This window comes from Lathamus discolor, chromosome 4 (assembly GCF_037157495.1).
Source record: "Lathamus discolor isolate bLatDis1 chromosome 4, bLatDis1.hap1, whole genome shotgun sequence".
NCBI classification, from domain to species: Eukaryota; Metazoa; Chordata; class Aves; order Psittaciformes; family Psittacidae; genus Lathamus; species Lathamus discolor.
Window position 1 is genome coordinate 35,280,404 of NC_088887.1, and position 20,956 is coordinate 35,301,359.

At 46.6% G+C, this 20,956-nt stretch overlaps 1 protein-coding gene across 4 annotated transcripts in view; it reads left to right on the plus strand.

The window, feature by feature from the left end:
- PDE9A (phosphodiesterase 9A) overlaps positions 1–20,956 on the plus strand; it is a 49,860-nt gene that overhangs the window by 14,904 nt on the left and 14,000 nt on the right. The window contains exons 4-9 of one of the 4 annotated variants that reach the window (XM_065677032.1): positions 799–842; positions 8,020–8,074; positions 8,920–8,990; positions 13,563–13,647; positions 17,801–17,882; positions 19,773–19,847. In XM_065677032.1, coding sequence (XP_065533104.1) covers positions 799–842; positions 8,020–8,074; positions 8,920–8,990; positions 13,563–13,647; positions 17,801–17,882; positions 19,773–19,847 — 412 coding nt within the window. Of the gene's footprint in view, positions 1–798; positions 843–6,268; positions 6,373–8,019; positions 8,075–8,919; positions 8,991–10,989; positions 11,045–13,562; positions 13,648–17,800; positions 17,883–19,772; positions 19,848–20,956 lie in introns of those variants that run through there. The other 3 variants (XM_065677035.1, XM_065677034.1, XM_065677033.1) reach the window with 3 other exon arrangements.

Here is a 20,956-nt window from a genome sequence, read left to right on the forward strand (position 1 = left end):
CTTATAACACGAATGCCTGCTGGTTTTGAAGATTTTTGCTTGCTATTAAAGTAGGAGTAACTGTCTGAGGGAAAAATACTGCTTTTAAGTATTTAATGTGGAACATCTGTTCCCATCCCACCCTCTTTGTTGTCAAAGCTTCCAGCTTCTTTGTTCACCCACTCCTTTATTGCTCTGCGAGGACACAACCACGATATTACCTGCAATGTGAATTCACTCTTTGATGAAGTTAGGTCTCCTCCATGCTGGCCTTGGCCCTTCCCACACCCAGATCCCTTTCTGCTTGGCTTCTTGTTGCTTGTTCATCCCAGTACTTTTAAGTTCACTCTTGACTGTTCACAGTTACTCCTTCTGCTGTTATTTACTTCATTGAATATTTCATCATTACTTATCACCGGCATTACTCTAACTGACACCATGTGGCAAGGCCCAAGCAGTTGGGAGGGAGCTACTGCACAGGACAGTGTGTGGACACAGAGCAAAAAGATGATCCCCACCACCAGAGCTTCCTTCTGACCTAAAGAATTTCCTGACATTCTCAGTTCACAAGCTAACAAGGCTTGCCAAAGAGGAGGCATTTTTAGCACGTTCATTGTACGACAGTACAGCACAAGAAAGACCTCTGTCTCTAGTTCAGTGGTAAAATGGAGGGTCGTGTGTTCATAAAAAGTGCCCATTTCATATTTAATCTGACAGGTTTGAAGAGATCTTAGAATATACTCAGGTTCTCAGGGAGTACAGACGTGAAATACAAACTGCTTTCTGGGTGTTGCTAATACCAGCCTCTGACTCTTCCAGGTCTCCATACAAAGTGATACCTGTTGCCACCGGGCAGCTCTCAGGTAAAATGACCCTTTTGAACTGCATATACTAAAGCTGAGTTTGTGAACATTTGCACGTGGGAATTGCATGGCTATGATGCAAGGAGGAAAGATGATGGTGTCGTGGTTGTCACTGCAGCAGAGTAAGAAGTGTTTGATCACAGTGCACTGGAGGAGAGCTAAAAAAAATGCCCCCAGATTTCAACATATCTGAGGGTGAGGTTGGATGGGGGGACTTTCCCAGTGCTTAGCTCCAATCTGGCTCAGCACCACTGATGTCCTGGGGGAAGTCTCGCCTGGAAGAGTGGGGTTTTTCAGGCAACAGACAATGCTTGAAAGCCTGTCTTGCAGTGTTTTGTTAAACTTGTTCATCTTTCAGCAAAGCTATGCTGAGAAGCTAAGCACAACATTTGAACCCCCTGGTATTCCCAAATTGCTGACGAGAGACCATAATGTCTGCTCTAGGCATGGTAGCTCTAAGTGTAATAAATATTTAAATACACTTGACAAGATTAAGGAAGGCCTGGATGAAACAACACGTCTGGAACACATTGCCCAGCTCACAGCACAGGCAAGAGTGGCACTCCTACCATTCCTCTTTGCCGATCAGTCTCATACTCAGGCCAGAAGCTCTCAGATGCTGGAATACAGCACTTGGTTGTGGCAATTTCTGTAGAGCATCTGGCTCGCCATCTCTCTCATTTGCGCATCTGCAACATCTCCCACCACCCTCTCTTGCCTGAGCAAGAGCCCTAACCTATACGTTGTAGAGCTATAGGGAGAGGCTGGCCACTGAGGTAGGGGCTGCAGGAGGCAAGGAGACACCAGCTGGGGACACAGTTTGGAGCAGTAAAACTGGAAGACAGGAGAGACAAAAGGCAAGAGGTTAAGATAGATTATCTTGGAAACGCAGAGTGCACAGAAGAAACAAGAGGGAGCCAGAAAGTCTGGGGGCTGGAAAAAGTAGTTTGCAGGAATGGATAAGGCTCTTGCGATAGCAGCAAGGCAGTTTTGCTGGTCTCACCTCCTCTTCTGGCTCAAGCTAATTGCAGGTCCCGTCTCCTCTTCTTGCTTAGGCTCTTGTGTTACTCAAGAGAAAACACAGTGTCTCACAGCACTGTTTTTTTTCAGATGGGGAGGCAGAGGGAACTGAGGCCACTCTCTGAGGCACTCACATCAGCTGCGGCAGGAATGTCTGTAGGAAAAGGGCACAGCAAAGCAGTGTAGGAGGATGAGGGGTGGGCAGAGAAGCAACAATGAGGAGCTTGTACATGCAGAGAGCAAAGGTGAATGGAGAGCAAAAACAACAAAGAAGCTTAGGAAACTGAGAAGAACTTTATCACAGTAAGATTTGTTACAAGTCATAAACAGGTCCCATGTCAGTGATTGCCACTGCTGCCAGAAGGAGGTAGTCAAAGCCAAGAGACACACGTGATTGTGAAGGGAAAAGAAGCTGTCTCCTAAACTATTTCCCGTTGTAACAAAGTCTGCTGGAACAGCATCACTCTTCTGGTCCAGGAGTACGTTATTTGCTTTACAAGATCAGAAAAGATGAGGTCTAACTGGAGCATATCACTCTATGTACTATCTGGCATGGGTAACCAATAGCCATTTGCCCCAACACAGAGAAAGACCAGTGAACAGGGCTGGCGAGGCTCTGCTGGGGAATGCCACTGCGTTATACCAGCTGGGAAGTTGACTGAAGGCCTTTCAAGAATACCTGCCTTTTTTCCCCCTGACATGAAGCTAACCGTATATTTTTGTAAGCCCGTGTATGACTTTTCTCACTCTCCCAGGGCCCTCATTTTTCACTCCAGCTGACAGCACATGGCTCTGCTTTGTGCAGAGCGCAGCTCACTGAGTCAGCAAGGTCTTTCTTTCCTCCCTGCATTTTATAAAATCAGGATTTCCAAAGGTCTAAGCTGAAAAGGGCAAGAAAAATTCTGGCAGTAGGCTGCCAAAGCATAAGACAGACGCTGCTATGGAAAGAGGCGGAAGGTTGAACTGAGTGTGATGGAACTAATGTTCCTTGGTATCTGTTTCTCTTTCACATGGGTTGTCATTAATCTTAAGCATTCCTGACGTTTTGCTGAGAGTGGGAAGAATAAACAGAGTGGGAAATTGTTCCTATTCGTTAAAAGAAAAAACCCAGCTCTGTTCCAGTCTTCCCTTCTTAAACAACTCTGCCTGCATGACTCTGCTTCCCGAAGCAACTTGCTCAAGTACGTGCCAAAAATGGGGTCACCCCAATTTTCACAGCAGTGGGAGGTAATGCACCTCTTTTCAGCAGTCTCTCAGGCAGCTGGAAAAGAATGACGCATGCTTCAGCAGAACAAAGACTGTAAAAGGTGGGACCACAAAATATGATCCTTCGGGAGGAAAATATAAGCAGTGGCTTTTATCCAGCAGAGGAGATATACACCAGAGTCCTGCTGAGAAACTGCTCTTCATTCCCTGGCCATGGTCATGGGAGAGGGTTAGAAAGAAAAAACTTATTATCCCACCGAGCATCCATTGGATGCAGCATCCATTGCCATATCACCACGGGGTCAGCTGTCTGCAAGGCAAAGGCAGGGGCTGCGCTGGCTGGCTCTGGGCCTGCGGGGCCGTTGCATCATGTGCTGTCCTTCCTACCATGGCCTCAGACCAGAAGGCTATGCGAGCAGAGCACCAAGCACCCAATGACAAACCTTTCCTTCTCTCTGGAGCATTTAAACTCCCAAGCTTATTGAACGGGCATCTTCTCCTCCCTAGAAAGGCTCTGGTCTGTGTCCTTGTGGAGGAACAGGCTCAAAACTCACAAACTGATGGCTCTGTGGGGCTGCAATTAGTAGGGTTCAGGCACTCTGAACTGGTGGTGCTGCTGGAGGTGCCAGCTAAATGAACAAATCCTACTAGGAGCACACTCCTGAGAGGTCAAAATGAAGTCTGTTACATTTCTAATAGAGCAGAGAAAGGAGCTGTTGTGAAGCTCAGGATAGCCTGATCCACTGCAGTCCTAAACATGGGGAAACATTCAGAGGGGTTTTCCTACTGCTCTGAAGTCAGGGCAGCAAGCACACAGGTGGCTGAACAAGCCCTTAAACATCTCACCAGAGGTGTGACATGAAAAAGCACACGATGTGCTGAGCTTAGCCCCAGCTCTCTCTGCATCTGTCTCCAGCTTGTTCTGTGGGTCCTTCAACACAAGCATCCTCTCACCCCAGGGGGAAATGGCCGAGGAAACCCAAAGACAACAGTGCCTGGCCGGGATGGAAGCCAGCAAGTGGAGAGAGCTCGCCACCTGCCACTGCTTGCTTGGCAGCCTCTGTGCTGGGGAACCCCGCCAGTATGTGCTGGAGACACTTGGCCATGCTGGAGCTGTAGGCACCATCTTTGCCTCCCACTTCGCTCACCATTCAGTTATTTGCTTTTTCAGCTAATAAGATATCTAGCGCTTGCACTGAGGAAACCCCAGGGTCTCTCCCAAGGGATACTGGCTTATGATGGGACACCTAGCTCCAGCAAGACACTTGCAACTGCCTGCTAGAAGGTCCATGTCTGAACCGTCTTGCCCTGCCTTTCCTACCACTGAGCCCACCAATGACCGAACCAGAGATCTGCAGGGTCCACTTTTTCTCCCAAAGGATTAAGGACACAATATCTTGTGCAAATTGCTATTGGTAAAGTGACAGAAGCTCGTCACTGTGCCTAAATCTTCTTATTCTGGGATCTCTCCTCCTTTTTTAAGCATATTCACGCTTGCAGTTTAGGCAAGAATTAAGAGGCAGAGACTGCGAGAGAAAAATACCCCTCCCACCTGCTGCTCCTAATATGCATCCCACATGGATGCGTGCATCAGGACGGGGCCAATTGCTTCAGGATTACTCACCTGAACAGGGACTTGCATGAGAGAGCACAATTTAGCTTGAGATGTCGAGCAAATTTGGTGCTTGGTATGACGTGGTTCATAGATGCTGGCTGGAGCTTGAATCATGCCCCTTCCTGAGGCTTTTGTACACCTGGATGTTCATTAATTCCCCTGACTGTCCACATCCAAACAAACCACAGAAAGTGAAATACAAACAGGGGCTTGGGCCAGAGGAACAAGCACGCATGAGAAAGAGACCATGTGTCAGGAATCCTCCAGTCTGATAAGGCACGGAAAGGCAGACACTAACGTCCTCCCAGCCTTGCTTGGCCACAGCAGAAAAGATGGGGGGAAACCAGCCCATCTTCACAACCCCACGCACTCTCTGCTGGGAAAGGTGGGAGGATGGAGGTGGTTCCCTGGCTGTGATCCCAGCAGATAAGACAGGAGAGAAAGAGTCACCACCGAGCAGGGTGCATGCCAGTCGGTAATAAGCCATCTGTGTCAGCGCACACGTAACCTGAGCTGCCCCAGTGTGTACCTGGTCCCCATCCGACAGGGAAGGTGGTGCTTGCTGCCAGCCCTCGGGTCTGGCCACAGCTGGAATCGCAGGAAAAGGCGCTGCTGACGTGTTCCCCCATCCCTGCTTTCTGCCCAAACCTGATGGCAAAGGGGCTGCAGGAGGGACAGCGAGGTGGCTCCTTCCTCTGTGATGCCTCAGCCACGCTCCCTGCTGAGCTTGGCAGGCACCAGCAGGCAAGGAGCCGAAGTCCCTGTGCCCGCTGCGAGCATGGGTATGGACTGTGGGAAGCCCTGGGCTGACCCGTGCTCTGCCCGGCATTGCTCTATTGCAGCATCTTCTGAGGGGGGGGGGGGGTTAATATTTGCACTCTGAACCACCCCAAGTATTGGGCAGAAATCTGACTCGCTGAGCACCTGCATCTGCAAACGTTGCCCATTCGTGGTGCCAGTGGCAGATGAGCTGAGAAAAGGGTTGGCGTTGGCTTTTGGGTTGCTGCAGGAAGGAGCTGGTGACCCTCAGCGAGGTGTACAGATTGTAGCTATGTGCAGCAGGGTTTCTTTTTGCAGAGGGAATCGCAGCAAAATGAATGAAGCAATTGAGGGAAAAGGTAGCTCTGCGCCTGGGGTATCAGCCCTCCCCAGAGTTATAAAAAACCCAGAAGACAGGGCGATGAAGGGAGCAAAAGGACACCTAGCCCTCCCATTTAACAAAGGACTGGAGAAGCAAGACCAAATGATGCTGGAGCAATATCTCATTTTCTTCAGAATCAGGGTTTAGCGGAGGTCTCCCCCTTGAAAAGGAATAGGGCAGAGAAATAGATCTTTGTCTCTTTAAGATGAGATGAACTGCCACTCTTAGTCATATATCTTTACTGCACCCTAGGGTTATAAAAACATACATCTTCATTTGGAAAGTCTTTTATTACATCTATAAACATCAGATTGCAGCTGCCTGTTCCCTGGATGAGAATGTCCTAGTGCTCCCAGTGAGTTTTGACAGGGGGAGGGAGTGAAAGTAAGAGAGGTTTTTTTACCGGAACGGTGTTTATAGGGAACTTGTCAGTCTCTGGCGTGCTGCAGCCACTGTCAGAGAGCGGAGCAGCATCGAAGTGAGAGGACACGGGTTTCTGTGCTCGTTTTCACTGTTGGACTCAGGTACCACCCCAGGTGCTGCATACGGTAAGCTTTCCTCCTGTCTTAAATAGGACACAGCGTTTGCTTTGTTACAGCACATGGGTTTTGTGAGAAAACTGAAAACAGGTCTCTGTGAAAAGAACTGATCCCTTAATTTGCTTTGCTGACCGCTCCGCTGGGAGCTGGATCTCAGCGAAAGGATGGAAACAAGAGAGAGAATTAGATCAGAGACTTTCAGAGCACAGAGTGCTTGCTCCAGTTTAGAGATACAGGGATAACAGACAAATTGTTTTGACCAGCAAAGTGAATGCTCTTGACGAGTATTTCTGACATCTCTGATGCCTGAGGAGCTGCGAATCCTTTCAACAGGTACCAAGAGCTATTATTTAGAAATAGGTTATAAATGCTGGGTTGCATTTCTTTCTGATGTGTTTTGCCTGGGTTTGCACTCATGAGACATTGTACCCCCTCACACAAGTGCAAAAAGAAATTCCATCAGGGTATTTCTACCTAGGATGTATAAAAGTATTGCTACGTAGGGTATATTCTGTAATCTGCAGTGTGCATATGACAGCATGCAATGTTTCTGCTCCTTAAGCATGAGAAACCAGGAGTACATCCACATTGCAGGCGTGAGAACAACTGCAGCATAGTGCAGTTTGAACTAGTTTGTGGGGGAAAGTGGGAGCAATCTTTACACAGCAGCTCACAGCTCTGCAATGGTAATCTACGCTGTCCCTTGTCCACAGGGTGAATACAGTGTGGACAGACTGAGATGGGAAACTTTGCAGTTATACTTTTTCTTTGTTCCTGAAATGTACTGTCCCTCGAAATCTAGGGTCTTTCTTTAAGGACTGGTTTGCTTTTCCCTCTATGAGCAGTTGCAGTTCCATGATGGTCTTGGGAAGGGGCTGGGGCTTCACCAGACTGACTTTCCCAAGCGCTGGAGCAAGGAGCAGGAGGCGGGGAGCTACTGGTGCGAGCACTCCCAGTGCGGCCACTGCCACAGCTGCTCAGGCAGCGAGGGGATCCGGAGAGGATCCCTGCAGCGACACTGTCCAAGTTATGTTCTCAGGGAAAAGGGGTTGGGAAACTTGTGCCCTGCTGTGTCCGTCCCACGAACCAGGAAGGGCGGACCTCGTTCTGCTAGAACAGTCACTTCGGCATCTCACGTCTGCCTGAAGCTTCTGCATAGCAGTGCGATCCTTACGAATTTGCACCAAAAATACCGTGTCCAGGATAATGGCCAAGTGTAAATCTGAAAGGCAAGCTGGCATTTATTGTGTTCACAAGTTGTTGCTTTATTCAGGGGCGCTCTGTTGCTAATGTTGTAGAGGCAGTCTTTGTGAGCCAGTCCTTTCGAAAGCAGATGGTGATTTTGGGTGTCCCAGCTAAGACATGCAAAAAGGGTCTCATTCCTGGAGAGTGCTGCCTTAAAACAAGCCACCCCTCAGAGACCCAGCACCTTCCAAAACACTTCTGATAAACCTTGACTGCAATCCGCAGGCGTAGGAAGGCATGAGATGAGGAATTGTTCCCAACTGCTGTCACTTGTTCAAAGGACCAGAACAACATTTTGGCTAAATGCCTCATTGTCAGAGCTGGAAGCCTGGGGATGCCACTTTGCAGGGGAGTTGAGGATGTCTCCTTTCCTTTGTCATTTTCTGTCATGTTTCCCTCCTATTTTTTCAGAGAAAGAAGAGTTGTTCCAGAATTTATTGGGACAGATTGCGGAGCAGTTCTCCAGGTAAGAAGCTGAACGTTGCTGATTTAAAACATTTTTTCTTTTATCAGCCTGAAGTGAAGTTTTCACAGGAGGCAGAGGGGCATTTAAGATCTCTTTCAAATTCCACTCATCCTGCCAAATTTAGGCCTGGTACACACGTTATTTCCTGCTGTCAGCAATACAGTAGCCTAAACCAAAAGCAGTTCTGGCAATGATCTTTGATCTTAAAAAGAGATCGAGTAATACATATAAATGTTATTACTGTGCTCCTGCCCTTTTAGGAAGCAAAAGAAATCCTTTGTTGAACAGTCAAATCATCTGATCTGTTCCTTTTTCCCTATCTCACTCAAATGTGTCTCTCCTCCGAGAGGATTTCTCAACATCTGTAGAGCTGCTTATTTTATTCCAGCTGGTTTCCATAAGCTGGATCAATCCCACCACAGCTCTGCAAATCCCCAGCATAACTCCGAAGGAGGAGGGCTTCAGAGTGTGCAGAGACCAAAAGGCTGCTGTTTGTTAGGCAAAGCATTATCAATTCAACTTTGGTTCCCTTGGGGGGTACAACAACAAGTCGCTGCTGAAAGCGGGGGTGATGAAGTGTTGCAGAGCCACAGTACATTCCCAGCGCCAGGGCCATGACAAAATCAGTTCTTGTTAATTTTTTTTTTTGGGGGGGGGGGTGGAAAGAAGTATTTTCAGACCAAATTTTAGCATTTCCATGGAGGATTTTCCATTCCTTACAGCAAGCGTGGCCGAAAAGGTCGATCCTCTGAAAAAATATAGGGATTTCTAGCAAAAATCCTTTGTACCTAGGGTAGGTATGGCAATGAATGTATAACATTAATACATGAGGGTTTTCTTTTCAGGGTTTTTAAAATCAATGAGCTGAAAACGGAAGTAGCTAATCACTTGGCAATGCTGGAGAAAAAGGTTGAATGTGAGTGTCCCTTTATTCGTATCACAGTGGGAACTGGTGCCTCAGAAACCCCCTGCCTTGCTGCTCTCATTGTACCCCCTCTCCGCCCCGCTCCTCGCAGCCCCTCCGCTTTCTCCAATGGCTCATAATTTGTTTGGCCTTGGCCCTCAAAGGCTGGAGGCCAGCCTGGGGTGAGATGTGGGGAAGGTGAGAGCCCATGCTGGCACCTACTACGGGATGAGGGCAGGGAGAAATGTCTGGTATTGCAGGCATCCAGAGTGCCTCCTGGCCTCCCCTGTGAGGGGCCGTTCAGCCCTCCACCAAGCTTTGGGACCAGGGATACGTCCTCCCACTACCCCACAACAGAGGGTCTCCAACACCCAATTCCCTGTCTGATACTTCCAAGTCCCCTTGACAAACCCTCACATATCCCCTCCATGCCCCGTATCCCCATCACCTCCCCTGCACCCAGCACTGACCCTCCCATGCCTCTGCATAGGAGTCCCTGCCTCCTTAACATACTTGGGACCTGGTACTCACTGCCGCATCTTGTAATTAATTACAGGGAGTAACACAGCTGCCTTCCTTCTGCTTTAAGTCAGATACTTGCACACATGTATCTGACAAGGTCAAACATGTCTTGCAGAGAGATTTCTCCTTGCAGAATCATGGAATCACAAAATGGTTTGGGTTTGAAGGGTCCTTAAAGCTCATTCAGTTCCAACCTCCTGCTAAAGGCAGGGACACCTTCTACTAGACCAGATTGCTCAAAGCCCTGTCCAACCTGGCCTTGCACACTGCCAGGGATGGGGCAGCAACAACTTCTTTGGGCAACCTGTGCAGTGCCTCACCACTCTCATAATAAGGAATTTCTTCCTAATATCTAAACCTACACTTGTCTCATGGTTCATCTCGTTGTTTTGCGAGGCAGTGATTTCTGGGCTGCAAGCATGGAGGTTTACCCTTCCCTGACAACACTGCCTGCAGAGTACTAGGCAGCATCAATTTCCTCACTTGTTCAATGTGTTACATGTAACACAACAATATGCAGTTATTGTGCACAATCAAGTTTAATTTGTTTGGTCAAAGAGCTCCTTTTCTGGGTTTTGGGACTTCCTCACCCACTCCTCCTGTCATTCAGCATCTGACTTGGTTTTCAGTATATTATTCAGAGCACATGTCACGGAAAAGCAGGGGAGAGGTATGAATAAGAGGTATGGCACTGTCACCGAGCACTGCCTTGACACCAAAGGCCGCATCCTTGCTGGTATGCAGCATTTAAGTCAGGAGCAGGCAGTTTTCCCTGTTACTACAGCTGCAGAAAGCACTTTTCTCACTAGAGATGGCTGGGAAATAAAAGGGTTCTGGTTTGTGGAAGAAGTTGTTTTCTTGAAACTTCCCCTGACCAGAAGCTACCTTGACCCTGCAGCTGCTCAGTGAGACTGATGCCTTTGTCAGCAGGGAGAGGGAAGTATGTCCTTATTCAAAGAGCAGCTGCAGGGGAACCTCTTCCTGAGGCCACCCTCACTGTAGGCTCCAGTGGGGTGGGAGCCCTACCTGCAGTATGCCTACCACAGCACAGACCTCTGCAAGATTGGGTTGTAATTCCTCCCTGTCTGCACGGCTGCTGGTTTTCCTAAAGCTCCACTGATGTATTCTTTTGTCCAAAAGAAAAAAAAATAAATACAGGAAAAAATGAGAGAAATTAGCTCAGTCACTGCATTTTCTGTGAAACTTCCGACCAACTCCTGTCCTTAGGGCTAAGTGCCATGGACTAAGGCAAATGAGGCAAGCGTTCCTGCGGGACTTCCTATCCCCCAGGCAAGCAACTATCCCAGCCGCTGTCCCCGCTGTGATCCCTGGCTGCACCCTGCACGCAGGCTGCCTTTCAGCGTCGGCAGCCAGCAGCAGTGGAGGGAGATAACAGAGATCTCTGCACGTTGCTGCCGGCGGGGAGGAGCTGTGTGCTTGCACTCCCCAGCACTTCACTGCTGTTGAGGGAACGCAGCCTACCCAGCACTGCGGTGCCATGCAAGTGAACTGAATGCTCTGGTCCCCAGACAAGGCTTCTGACTGTAAGTGGGTCTCTCCACTGATGGAAATAGCAGCTGATGGAGCAATCTGCTGCCATTCTGCCTGAGCGCTTCGCGATCCTATCTCCGGCAGCCTCAGCCTGTGGGAAGGAGCTCCCTGGGTTGCCTGCCTACAAGTGCACCCATCTGCTCGAAATTGGACTTCCAGGATCTGTGGCAGAGCCAGATCTGCAACATTTTGAAATAATTCCAGGCTTTCCTGCTTAAAAAGCAAAACTGCGAGAGAAAGGGAGTGTCCAACCTCCCTGCTTGAGCTGGGCTCCCAGAGGTTGCTCTAAGAGCCATGTTCCAGTGCTGGATTCAGCCCAAGGATTTCTTTAGACAGCACAGGGTTTTTTCGGAGGTATTTCTTGCTGCAGAATAATATAATGGGCCCTTAATCAGCGCACATGACAAGGCCATTCATCATTTGTGAGCCAAATGTGAGAAGAATTGTGCTTTTGTTTTGCCTTTTCTCCTGCCTCCTTCGGAGAACCCTTTTCTACCACTTTCACATGTGATCTCCAGGATTTCTTCCCCAGAGGGGATGTGTGTGTGGGGATAAGTGCTCCTGACAAAGCTACATCTGCACCTCACATAAAATGTTCTCGGCTTCCTTCCCATTACTGTCTAGAGACCATATCACAGAGACATGTTTTCAAGGAGCCGAATCTTTTAACTGATTTTTAAATCCCATCTAAAGCTTGTGACTTCCCCTTGGAAAACGCTTGCACACAGGGCAAGCACTAAGAATGCTTTGCACAGTGTTTGCGCAGCAGCCCACACATGAATAAGGAAGCTGGCAAAAGCCCTTGACAATTTGTAAGCATCTCACATCTACCTTAAGAAAATAGTTATGTAAATTCTCTTCTCCCCCTGGAGAGGGTTTGGAAGAAAACTGAAGAGATGCAACACGAAAAAATGCTCAGGGCTGCCGTTTTGCACCACAGCCCCTCTTCCTTCTGCAGCTGCCTGCCCCACTACCCTCAGTCTGATAACTTTGCTTTGCTCCCACTGCTTCAAATGAGCACCAGCCTGGCATATGGGCTATCCATGAACTTCTCCCAGCTTAATGCACCGGGATGGTACATAGCAGCCCAATACTGCAGGTCAGCTGCGGCCGACCATCAGCATTTGAACAGAGCACCCAAAAAAGTGCAGCCGGACACCCAGAATGAAGATACTGACTAAGCAGGACAACATCCTGCCCATATCATCACACTGTCATCGTCAAAAAAATTGCTTTTTTACAATGCTAGACAAAAAAACCCCCACAACAGTAATCTGGAAATTGGATTTTTAAATGGAGGATATCCCTGTAATCAAGCATAAATAAAACCCCTTTCCCTTTCCTTTCCTTAATAACTCGCATTTTGGACTTGTTCATACACCTCTCTGTTTTTCCTCTTTCCCATTTCCAGTAGCAATCTTTGTTGTTACTAGCATAAGGAAAATGAAGCTGAGGTCTCTGCTTATCTACAGAGTTGTGCCCTCCGAGGCAGTTTCTTATCACTTACATGGTACCCTCCAGACAAATGTGATTTTGAGTATTACTTTCCAAGAAGGTTATTGAATACTGATTGTACAATTGCACGTTCCCTGGAGTTCCCTGAACCACAGCTTGTCCAAGCAAACAATAAGTAAACAAATGAGCTGTGAAATGATTGCATATGAATGACATGTACTTAATACATGGTGCTGTATTATGTCTTTGAGCACACTGGTAGTTAAATGAGAGGGAAAGAAAAGGGAGAATAGTCTCATACTTGCACTGCGTTAGGTTTTCACAGCTATGTGAAGTACATTGCTGCATAAACAGGCAATCAAACTTTTTGCCTTGTGGCTCTCATAATTGCACACAGAAAGGAAACATAGGATTTTTTATGCTGCATGCAGAAATAACCTTTGATTACAAAATTGATTGCCAAAAAGAAGTGACAGATCTTCAATACCTGACAGAAAAAATAAATTAAATCCATCATTAGAGAAAAGCTTTTCAACATTTTTCTTTCTCTCCCACATTCTCACTTTGCTTTTTCTGCATCTAGCTGTGCCTTTCAGAGCTCCTTAATGCTCTGCGTGAACTTTTGAATTAAAACCTTTTATCTTAATGGGAATTCTAATCCCACCGGGACGTGTTTACCTAGCTGTGCTTATCATCCCATCACTGGAGGGGATTGTTTTTGCTCAGGATTTCCTTTGGTTCGTGTTCTACAGCAGAGAAGTGAAGGCACCAGGACCGCTGACTGCTGCTAACAGTGGTGGAAAAGCTGAGACGTTATAGCTACTCTGTGAATTAAAATACTGCAGCTATTATCTAAAATCGGCAGTGGATTTATGGGTTTTCAAGATACATCGCTCTGGCAGCACCTGCATATGTGAGAACCGAGGCAGGCTGTAAGAGCTTGCTGGCTCACTGGATAACCCCATGTTAAAGCTCTTTGAAATTTTGCACAACTGTGAAACGAGATCCTTCGACTTTTGCCATGGTTACACCCCTGTTGTTTTCCTTTGTTGACAGTGGAAGGCCTGAAAGTAGTGGAGATTGAGAAATGCAAGAGCGACATTAAAAAGATGAGGGAGGAAATGGCAGCCAGAAGCAGCAGGTAAGTTCTGCTTTAGACCTAACCAAAGAAATAAGTATCTGGTTTCAAACCTTTATGCTGTGTTTCCGCAGGATTGAGTTACCTTCTGGGCTTAGAAGTGCAGAGGCAAGGAACCCAATAACCATTACGGACAGTGGCTTTAATTTAGCATTTGAAGATCTATAGCCATCCATCAGTTAAAACAGCTCAGGCCATGGGAACAGACAAAAAGGTCTTGCAGCAGAGAGTTATTTTTCACTATACAGAAAGAATGGGAATTCTTTATCCAGATTTACTGGGAGACAGATAATGGGAAAAGAACTTTTGTATGGTGTGGTGCTCAGTTGGGAACCAGCTAACGCTCAAATGAGCTCCAACATATTCTGGGACAATATCAAATATATAAGTAGCAGCTCTTCTAACTTTATGATCTCATGCTACTATAAAACACCCATTTCAAATTCAACAAGAAGCTGGGAATTTACTCTCTAGTTCAAGGGCTTACTGCGATTATGAAGCTTGGTTTCGCTGTAATTAAAACAACAGCAGAAAAGATTGCATTTTGTACGGCACGCAGTCTCGGCTGGAAAGTCTGCCCCCTGTGTCACTGAAACACGCCATTAGGACAAACAAATCATCACGGAGAGATGATGAATACTTATGGAAAGGTTGCTGAAGAGGGATATATTGTGTTGCTCAAAGGGTGGGTGAAGGGGGGTTTTCTCAGCAAATGTGACTATGCTATCTTGACAGCATTTCATTTTCTTCATTCAGGGTCAAATTCTCTGACCTTTAATCAAAGCTATTTCCTACTAAGGGCAATAGGAGATGTGCTAAAAGAATCAGGCTTTATAATCACTCACTTTCATAAATTCTGCTATCCAGATATGTCAGAAGGCACAGTGTTAATACATTCCTATTAGGTCTAAGGCCAAATTCAGCTGTCATTCTAGTATAAATGCAGAGTAAAAGTATTAACCTCATATCTGCTCCAGATTTATTCCAGTGGGATGGATTGCAGTTTGCCCTGTGATTTGCATCATTTCTTGTTCAGGTGTGTGAGGAAATCTCATTAGAAAAATCAGAGTTCAATTTGGCAGCAAATAGGAAAGCATGTACACTGATTTGTGCAGGGAGTGATGTGAATAACTTGTGCTCATGCATGTGCCTTTACTTTTCCTCGACTGTTGTGGGGAGCTGGGAGAGCTGCACTTACAAGCATAGCAACGCAGATAGGGAATTAAAACCAAAATAGAAGCTATGGCAACTTCGTGTTTGCCCAGTTGCTGCCACACACATCAGGAAGTATGAAACTGTCCCAGCAACAGCCATGACTCATTCCTGTCCCAGATCTTGTCACCTTACAATCTATATTTTGTAGTATAAACAGCAATCTGCTAACAAGAACAGGAATGGGGAGTGCCATGCCTGCCCAGTGCAGCCAGCTCCAACTGAGGTGTGTAGTCTTTGCCCAGAACTGTAGTGAGATATGACAGCTGCCAACAGCCAGACACCAGCATCGACCGTGGTGCTGGAAAGCTGTGGTGAAAATGGGTGCAGTGCTCAGCAGGAGGCAGAGCCGATACCCAAGCTTGCTTGCTCTTAGCTCACACTGCATAGCTGCTTTCGCTGAAACAGGACCCTAACTTACTCCACTCAGCATCCCTTTGCGTCCTACCGATATGGCAGCTACCTGTCACAGCACTTCTTGGTTGCCTTGAGCTCGGTCTTCCTCCTCCCAGCTGCACAAAACCTCCTTCTCCTTGCACAAAATTCTGTCTATTATTATTTGTAGCTTAAGGGCTTGGGTCTCAAAGCAGCTAGATGTGGCTAGGTTCAGCCTGGCTGTGTATGTGGCTAGTATGTATGTAGCTAGGTTCAACCAGGGGTGGCTGTGAGTCACTTCTTGCTGTAAGACTGGGAAGAGAATGGTCCTTGGTAGCTGGCCATTAAAAGGGACCCCACTGGGAGCTGCTGAGGGATGAGCTGTGGTTCCTTATTCCCAAGCAACCACGGATCTGCAGGAACCATGACCACAGTGACCTCAGCCTAGGGATGCTTCACCCCAGAGCGGCTGAGCAATCTCTCTCCCATTGGCATGAGATACGTGCTGTGGGGGAAAAACAAGTCATCCCAGCGTATATGGCAATGTATTTGCACCTACTTAGGCTTGTCATCTCTTGTGCTATGCCAATTGCTAGATAATGTGTTACAGTTGCAATTAGGGATCACATCTAAATTCAGTTAATATACAAAAAAGTATGTTTGAGTGCATATATTCCTTCAATAATATCACAGCATACACAGCTGTACGCTTGTATGTTTGCATATTTTTACATTTGCTGTTACATTACCGAACAACAGAGTAGGAGTGATCATGCATAGTGAATTGTGCATCTGTCCTCTTCACAAGAGCAAAGGACACCCGCTTGCATCCCCTCAAATTGCTTTTTTGGTTGCTTGTCTGCTTTTTGTGCTCACCACTGGCAGATGCTAATAACAATATAGTATCATTTAAAATCATGATCATTTGCAGATACAGTTTTACATTTGTAAAGGTCTGATGCACCCTGGCTCTGGTGTGTGCCCCAGTGTGGTAGCATGGAGTCATACTACATACTGGGATGTCATACTGCATACTGGGATGTCATACTACAGCTGGGAATTAAAGATAATTGGCTGACCTTCAGCTAGCCTTGGCAGCCAGCTGCAATTAGGGCAAAGAATGCCCACATCTCACTATTTTCATCCAACTAATACACCTCACAGCGGAATTTTGAGGAAACGGCCTTAGAAATTATGAAGACAGCTTTTCACCACCTGAGAATCAACTCAAACAGGGCTCCCCAAATCTCCTCAAAAGCTGGTTGAAGCCAGCTGACCACCATGAAGTGTAGGATGACATAACTTTCACAGGATTCAGACAACACCATCAGGAGTGATAGAAGACATCAATGTTAAGAGCAGAAAAGAGACCCAGACCAACTCCCAACAGAGAAGAGAAGCACTAGAAAGAGATTCTTTTTTAAAGGCTCAAATAAAGTTAATGGAATGCTTTGGTTGGCTCTTTTGGGGGGTTTCTTTTAACTTCAATTGGCAGGAGGCTTGAAAAATGAGAAAGAATAATCCGGGGATAAATGCAAACTACAAGCAGATCAACCTCACATGAAAGTTCTTAAAATCCACATGACCAACTACATGGAAAACGTGTGTTGAGTTAAAGTACCATGATTGCCACAGGTGACACCACAGAGCCCTGCATTTTATTGTGCCCCCCATGGCTGTAAGGGAAAAAACTGCTCTCACACTGCAATGCAGCAACCTAGATGCTCTGCAAAGGCTGTAAGGCTGTTGTGTACCTCCCACCATCGTGGTCCTCTGCTCAGCTGGGATAGAATCATAGTTTGGGTTGGAAGGGACCTTCAAAGGTCATCTAGTCCAACCCCCTGCAATGAGCAGGGACATCTTCACCTAGATCAGCATCAGCTTGGCTCTTCCATGTGCAGAGGCAGGACAAGCAGATAACTGTCAGTGGGTGCTGGTGTTAAAAACCAGGCAAGTGTTAATTACCTGTAACTGCTGGCAACAGCTCCCTTCCTCCAGGACCTGGGAGCCAAGCAGACTGCGTCTGCTGAGCCTGCACCTCACTGCTGTTGTCCTGCCTGAAGAGCAGCAGGGAAGATGGTGAGGCCATCAAAATGGAGGCTCTTACCCAAGCTTTCATCAGGCTTGGAGCTGGGCTGAAATAAGCCTTGGGCTTGGTGTGTGCCTACACTAGTAAATAAGCATAGGTGTGCCAGTGTCCATGTTCAGTGTGGCCCCTGGCCGGGCTCTGCAGTCCTCAGACAGCTATGCTTGTCACAGACAGCAAGCTGCTTGCTGGAAGTTGCTTGGTTTAAATAGAAATTCTGGGGTATCCACATGCCTGCATAGAGAAGCTCCTCACTCAAATTCAGATAGACTGAGAAGCTGCAACAAGTTGCACGAGGGCAGAAAATCCTAAAGAGGATCACACTTTTAAAGCATTTGAGCAACACCACATTAGAAAGGGAGAGTCTGGGGAGCAGGGTAATTCTCCAAGCGATGCCTACTGAGAGACCGGAGTACTTCCAGCGTTTTCTGAGGCACTGTGGTTCTGTTTCCACAATGTTAAGAGTCGCATATTTAATTTCAGGACGAACTGTCCCTGCAAGTACAGCTTTCTGGATGAAAACAAGAGACCGACTCCCCGGCGGGATGTACCATCCTATCCAAAGGTACCACACAATGCTTTTTCTTCCCAGAATCCTACCACACTCTTGCTATCCTGACAACTGCTGGTTTACAATGCATGACTCACTAGCCATCTACATCCTAGCTATTCTAAATCCAGAGCCTGATCCAAAATCCCTGGGAGCCAATGGAAAAAAGCTGTCATTGCCTGTGGTGACTTAAAGTTGGATCCTCAGTAGTGTTTAATATTTGAAAGCTCGTTAGCGTTTGAAATGTTAATGAACATTTTGCATTCATCAGCGTTTAAAGCTCTTTGGTCTAGTTATATTTGTTTATTCTCCATGCTCAGAGCAAGCAATCAAAACCAGCCTACAATGTTGTACTCTAATTGAAAATAGTGCCGCTGCCTGTTTTCTCCTAATGGATTATTTTTTAATTTAAAAAGCAATTTATGGGGATGCTTCACCTAGGGAAACAAAGAGAAAATGTGACACTGGATTCTCTCCAGAATGATTCATTGTCCCTGTGAAAATGAGATAATGTATTTACTACAGAAAACAGCAATGCTTGAAGAAAAATGTCTACTGGGCAAGTACAAGCAGAAATCCACAGTGATGAATGAGGCTGAAACCATGAAGCACACAGCATCTTCGGTCCTAGCACCATCAGTCTTTGCCCACAGGAATTATGCAAAGCTTTCAGGCTATGTCTGCTCAGTGCCCACCTCACACCTTGACAATACACCAGCTCACGTGTGCAAATCAGAGCTGCTGAGTGGTCATTTGCTTGCGCACATCAAAGCTGGCTCAGCCACTCTGAAGTTCACATGGTCCCGTGTGATGCAGGTGTATGATATGGACATGCATCCTTGCGTATTTGCCTTCAGAGCCTTACAGAGCAATGAATTTTAAGTTCTCCTGTTTATTCAGCAACACGCATTTGTTATCAAATAACAAATCCATACTGCCAGTTCACAATTTTCTTGCGAACATCGTATTCAATGTACATTATATGTGCAAATGCAAAATCAACTGCATTCTCAAGAAGGAAATTAATCTTTGGTGTTATTCTACCTTGGATTAAGCATCAGCAGTCTGATGGCTCAGAAATTTCATTTACCTGCTCAGTACCGTAAGCCCAGACTAATTAGAGACAGCCATGGTAAATGGGCCAAGCGAAGCTGTGAGATTTTTGTGGCCCAGAAAGACTCTGATGAACGGAGTCTAGAAAAGATGAATAGGTAGAGTCCTGTTCTTGTTACTCCCCACATTCCTTTTTTCCATTTTGTACACAAATCATAACTGGATGATGAGCTTGCGTTTGTTCTAAGCCTCCGAGCATAATGATAAAAAATCACCGGAATCTTGCAGGCTGACAACCAATTGGAAAATGTGGGCGTTCTTGAAAAAATACTCAAAATGAGAGTATAAATCATCTGAAAGTAAATATATCATACCCACCAGCTAATTTAGCACTGTGAGCGTAGACACTTCACACCATCCAGACATAACTGGCTGCACTGAATGTTGCTGATGCTCTGCAGGCAACAAGCCCAGTGCAGCCAGGGACAGGTCTGAGCCGTGTGCCCTTTGTATCCCTGTGCTGGTTTTACCCATAACCCCATCCATAACACTTGCACTCTCCTCCCATTTCTCCCAGATTCTCCACCTCTCTGCTCCACAGGGATCTCTGCTGCCCAGCGAGTTGCCTGGGGTCTTGCTGCCTGCTAGGCATGGGCATCCTAGCCTGAACACAAGCAGCTGGTGGGGAGGGTGAGGAGGGTTGGGCAGGCAGAGTGAGAGCTCAGTTGCTCTCTCCTTGGGAAATATGGCTAAACCCCTCATGAATAGAACCTTGGAGTGCCAAGGACATGCCCATAGCAGGTCCCATGCCAGGCTGGGGGACCCTTATGCCAACTGTCTTTTTGTCTGCAGTACATGCTGTCCCAGGAGACCATTGAAGCACTTCGGAAGCCAACCTTTGACGTATGGCTGTGGGAGCCCAATGAGGTAAGGATGCTGAGTTAGCTGGGTTAGCGTTCTTTCTGAGAGCCAACAAAGCCAGAAGAGCCCTTTGAGATGGTCTGTGGGATTTTTCCCCTTTTCTGCCCCTTACTCTCTATCTTTTTTTGATTTTCATACTACAGCAGAATACAGCACTTTTTCCTAACAGATGCCAGATAGACTATGCTGGTTATCATAAACTGACTCCTCTCTGTATTTTCTTTAATCTTTTCCTAGTAGTGTCCCCCAACAACTGGTGCACTGTCATTACTGCCACATGAGTTGTCTCGTGCCATTTTATGTGAACAAATCAATCCCTAGCAAAGTGTATGCTCAAGCACGTCATCAACAGCTCTGCTCAAATCAATAAAGCAGCATGCTGCTGTATGAAGCCAAACAGAGGTTCATGCATTGATTCACACCCTTTTAGGTGAGGGGTTTTCCTGCGGTGTATTCTGAAGAGGTTGCAGAGTTGCATGCACAGCCTATTAGTATTTTCTTGTTGCTTAATTGTCTTATTTTTCTTCTTGCTATTGGTATCATTCATTGCTTGTCACTTGTATTGCGGAAGGTTCTGGAAGGACCATGTGTAAACCTCTGTGGAAACATGAATGAGAAGGATGTTTCTGTAATGGCCAGCTTATAATTTAATATAAAACTAGATTCAGCAAATACGAGCAAATCTCACTTAGGAAAAATACAAGGGAGGGCAGGACTAAAGTAGGGGTTTAGTGTTGTGTTTTTCCCAAGGGAAGGATTGAGCAGCTCTAGCAGCACCCCAGCAGCAATCACTTTAATTACCTTCTCAATCAGATGTTGTGCATACAAGGATCATTCTGGCTCAGCACCTGTAGGTCAACACGACAACTAAAAATACCCATACCGTACACAAGAACAAGATATTCCCTTCAGGATGTTTCATCCGGCTTTAACAGAACGCCTCTCTGGTGGCTTTAGGTCCATCTCCCATTTGCAGAGACTGGCAGAACTTCCCTTGTGCGGTCCATGCCAAGCTAAGGCTGGTCCTCTGCAGTTACTGCTCCCTCTCCGGTCCCTTTTCTCTGTACCACGGCCATACAACTGCTCAGGCAAAATGGCTTGGCCCCAACTTTTTA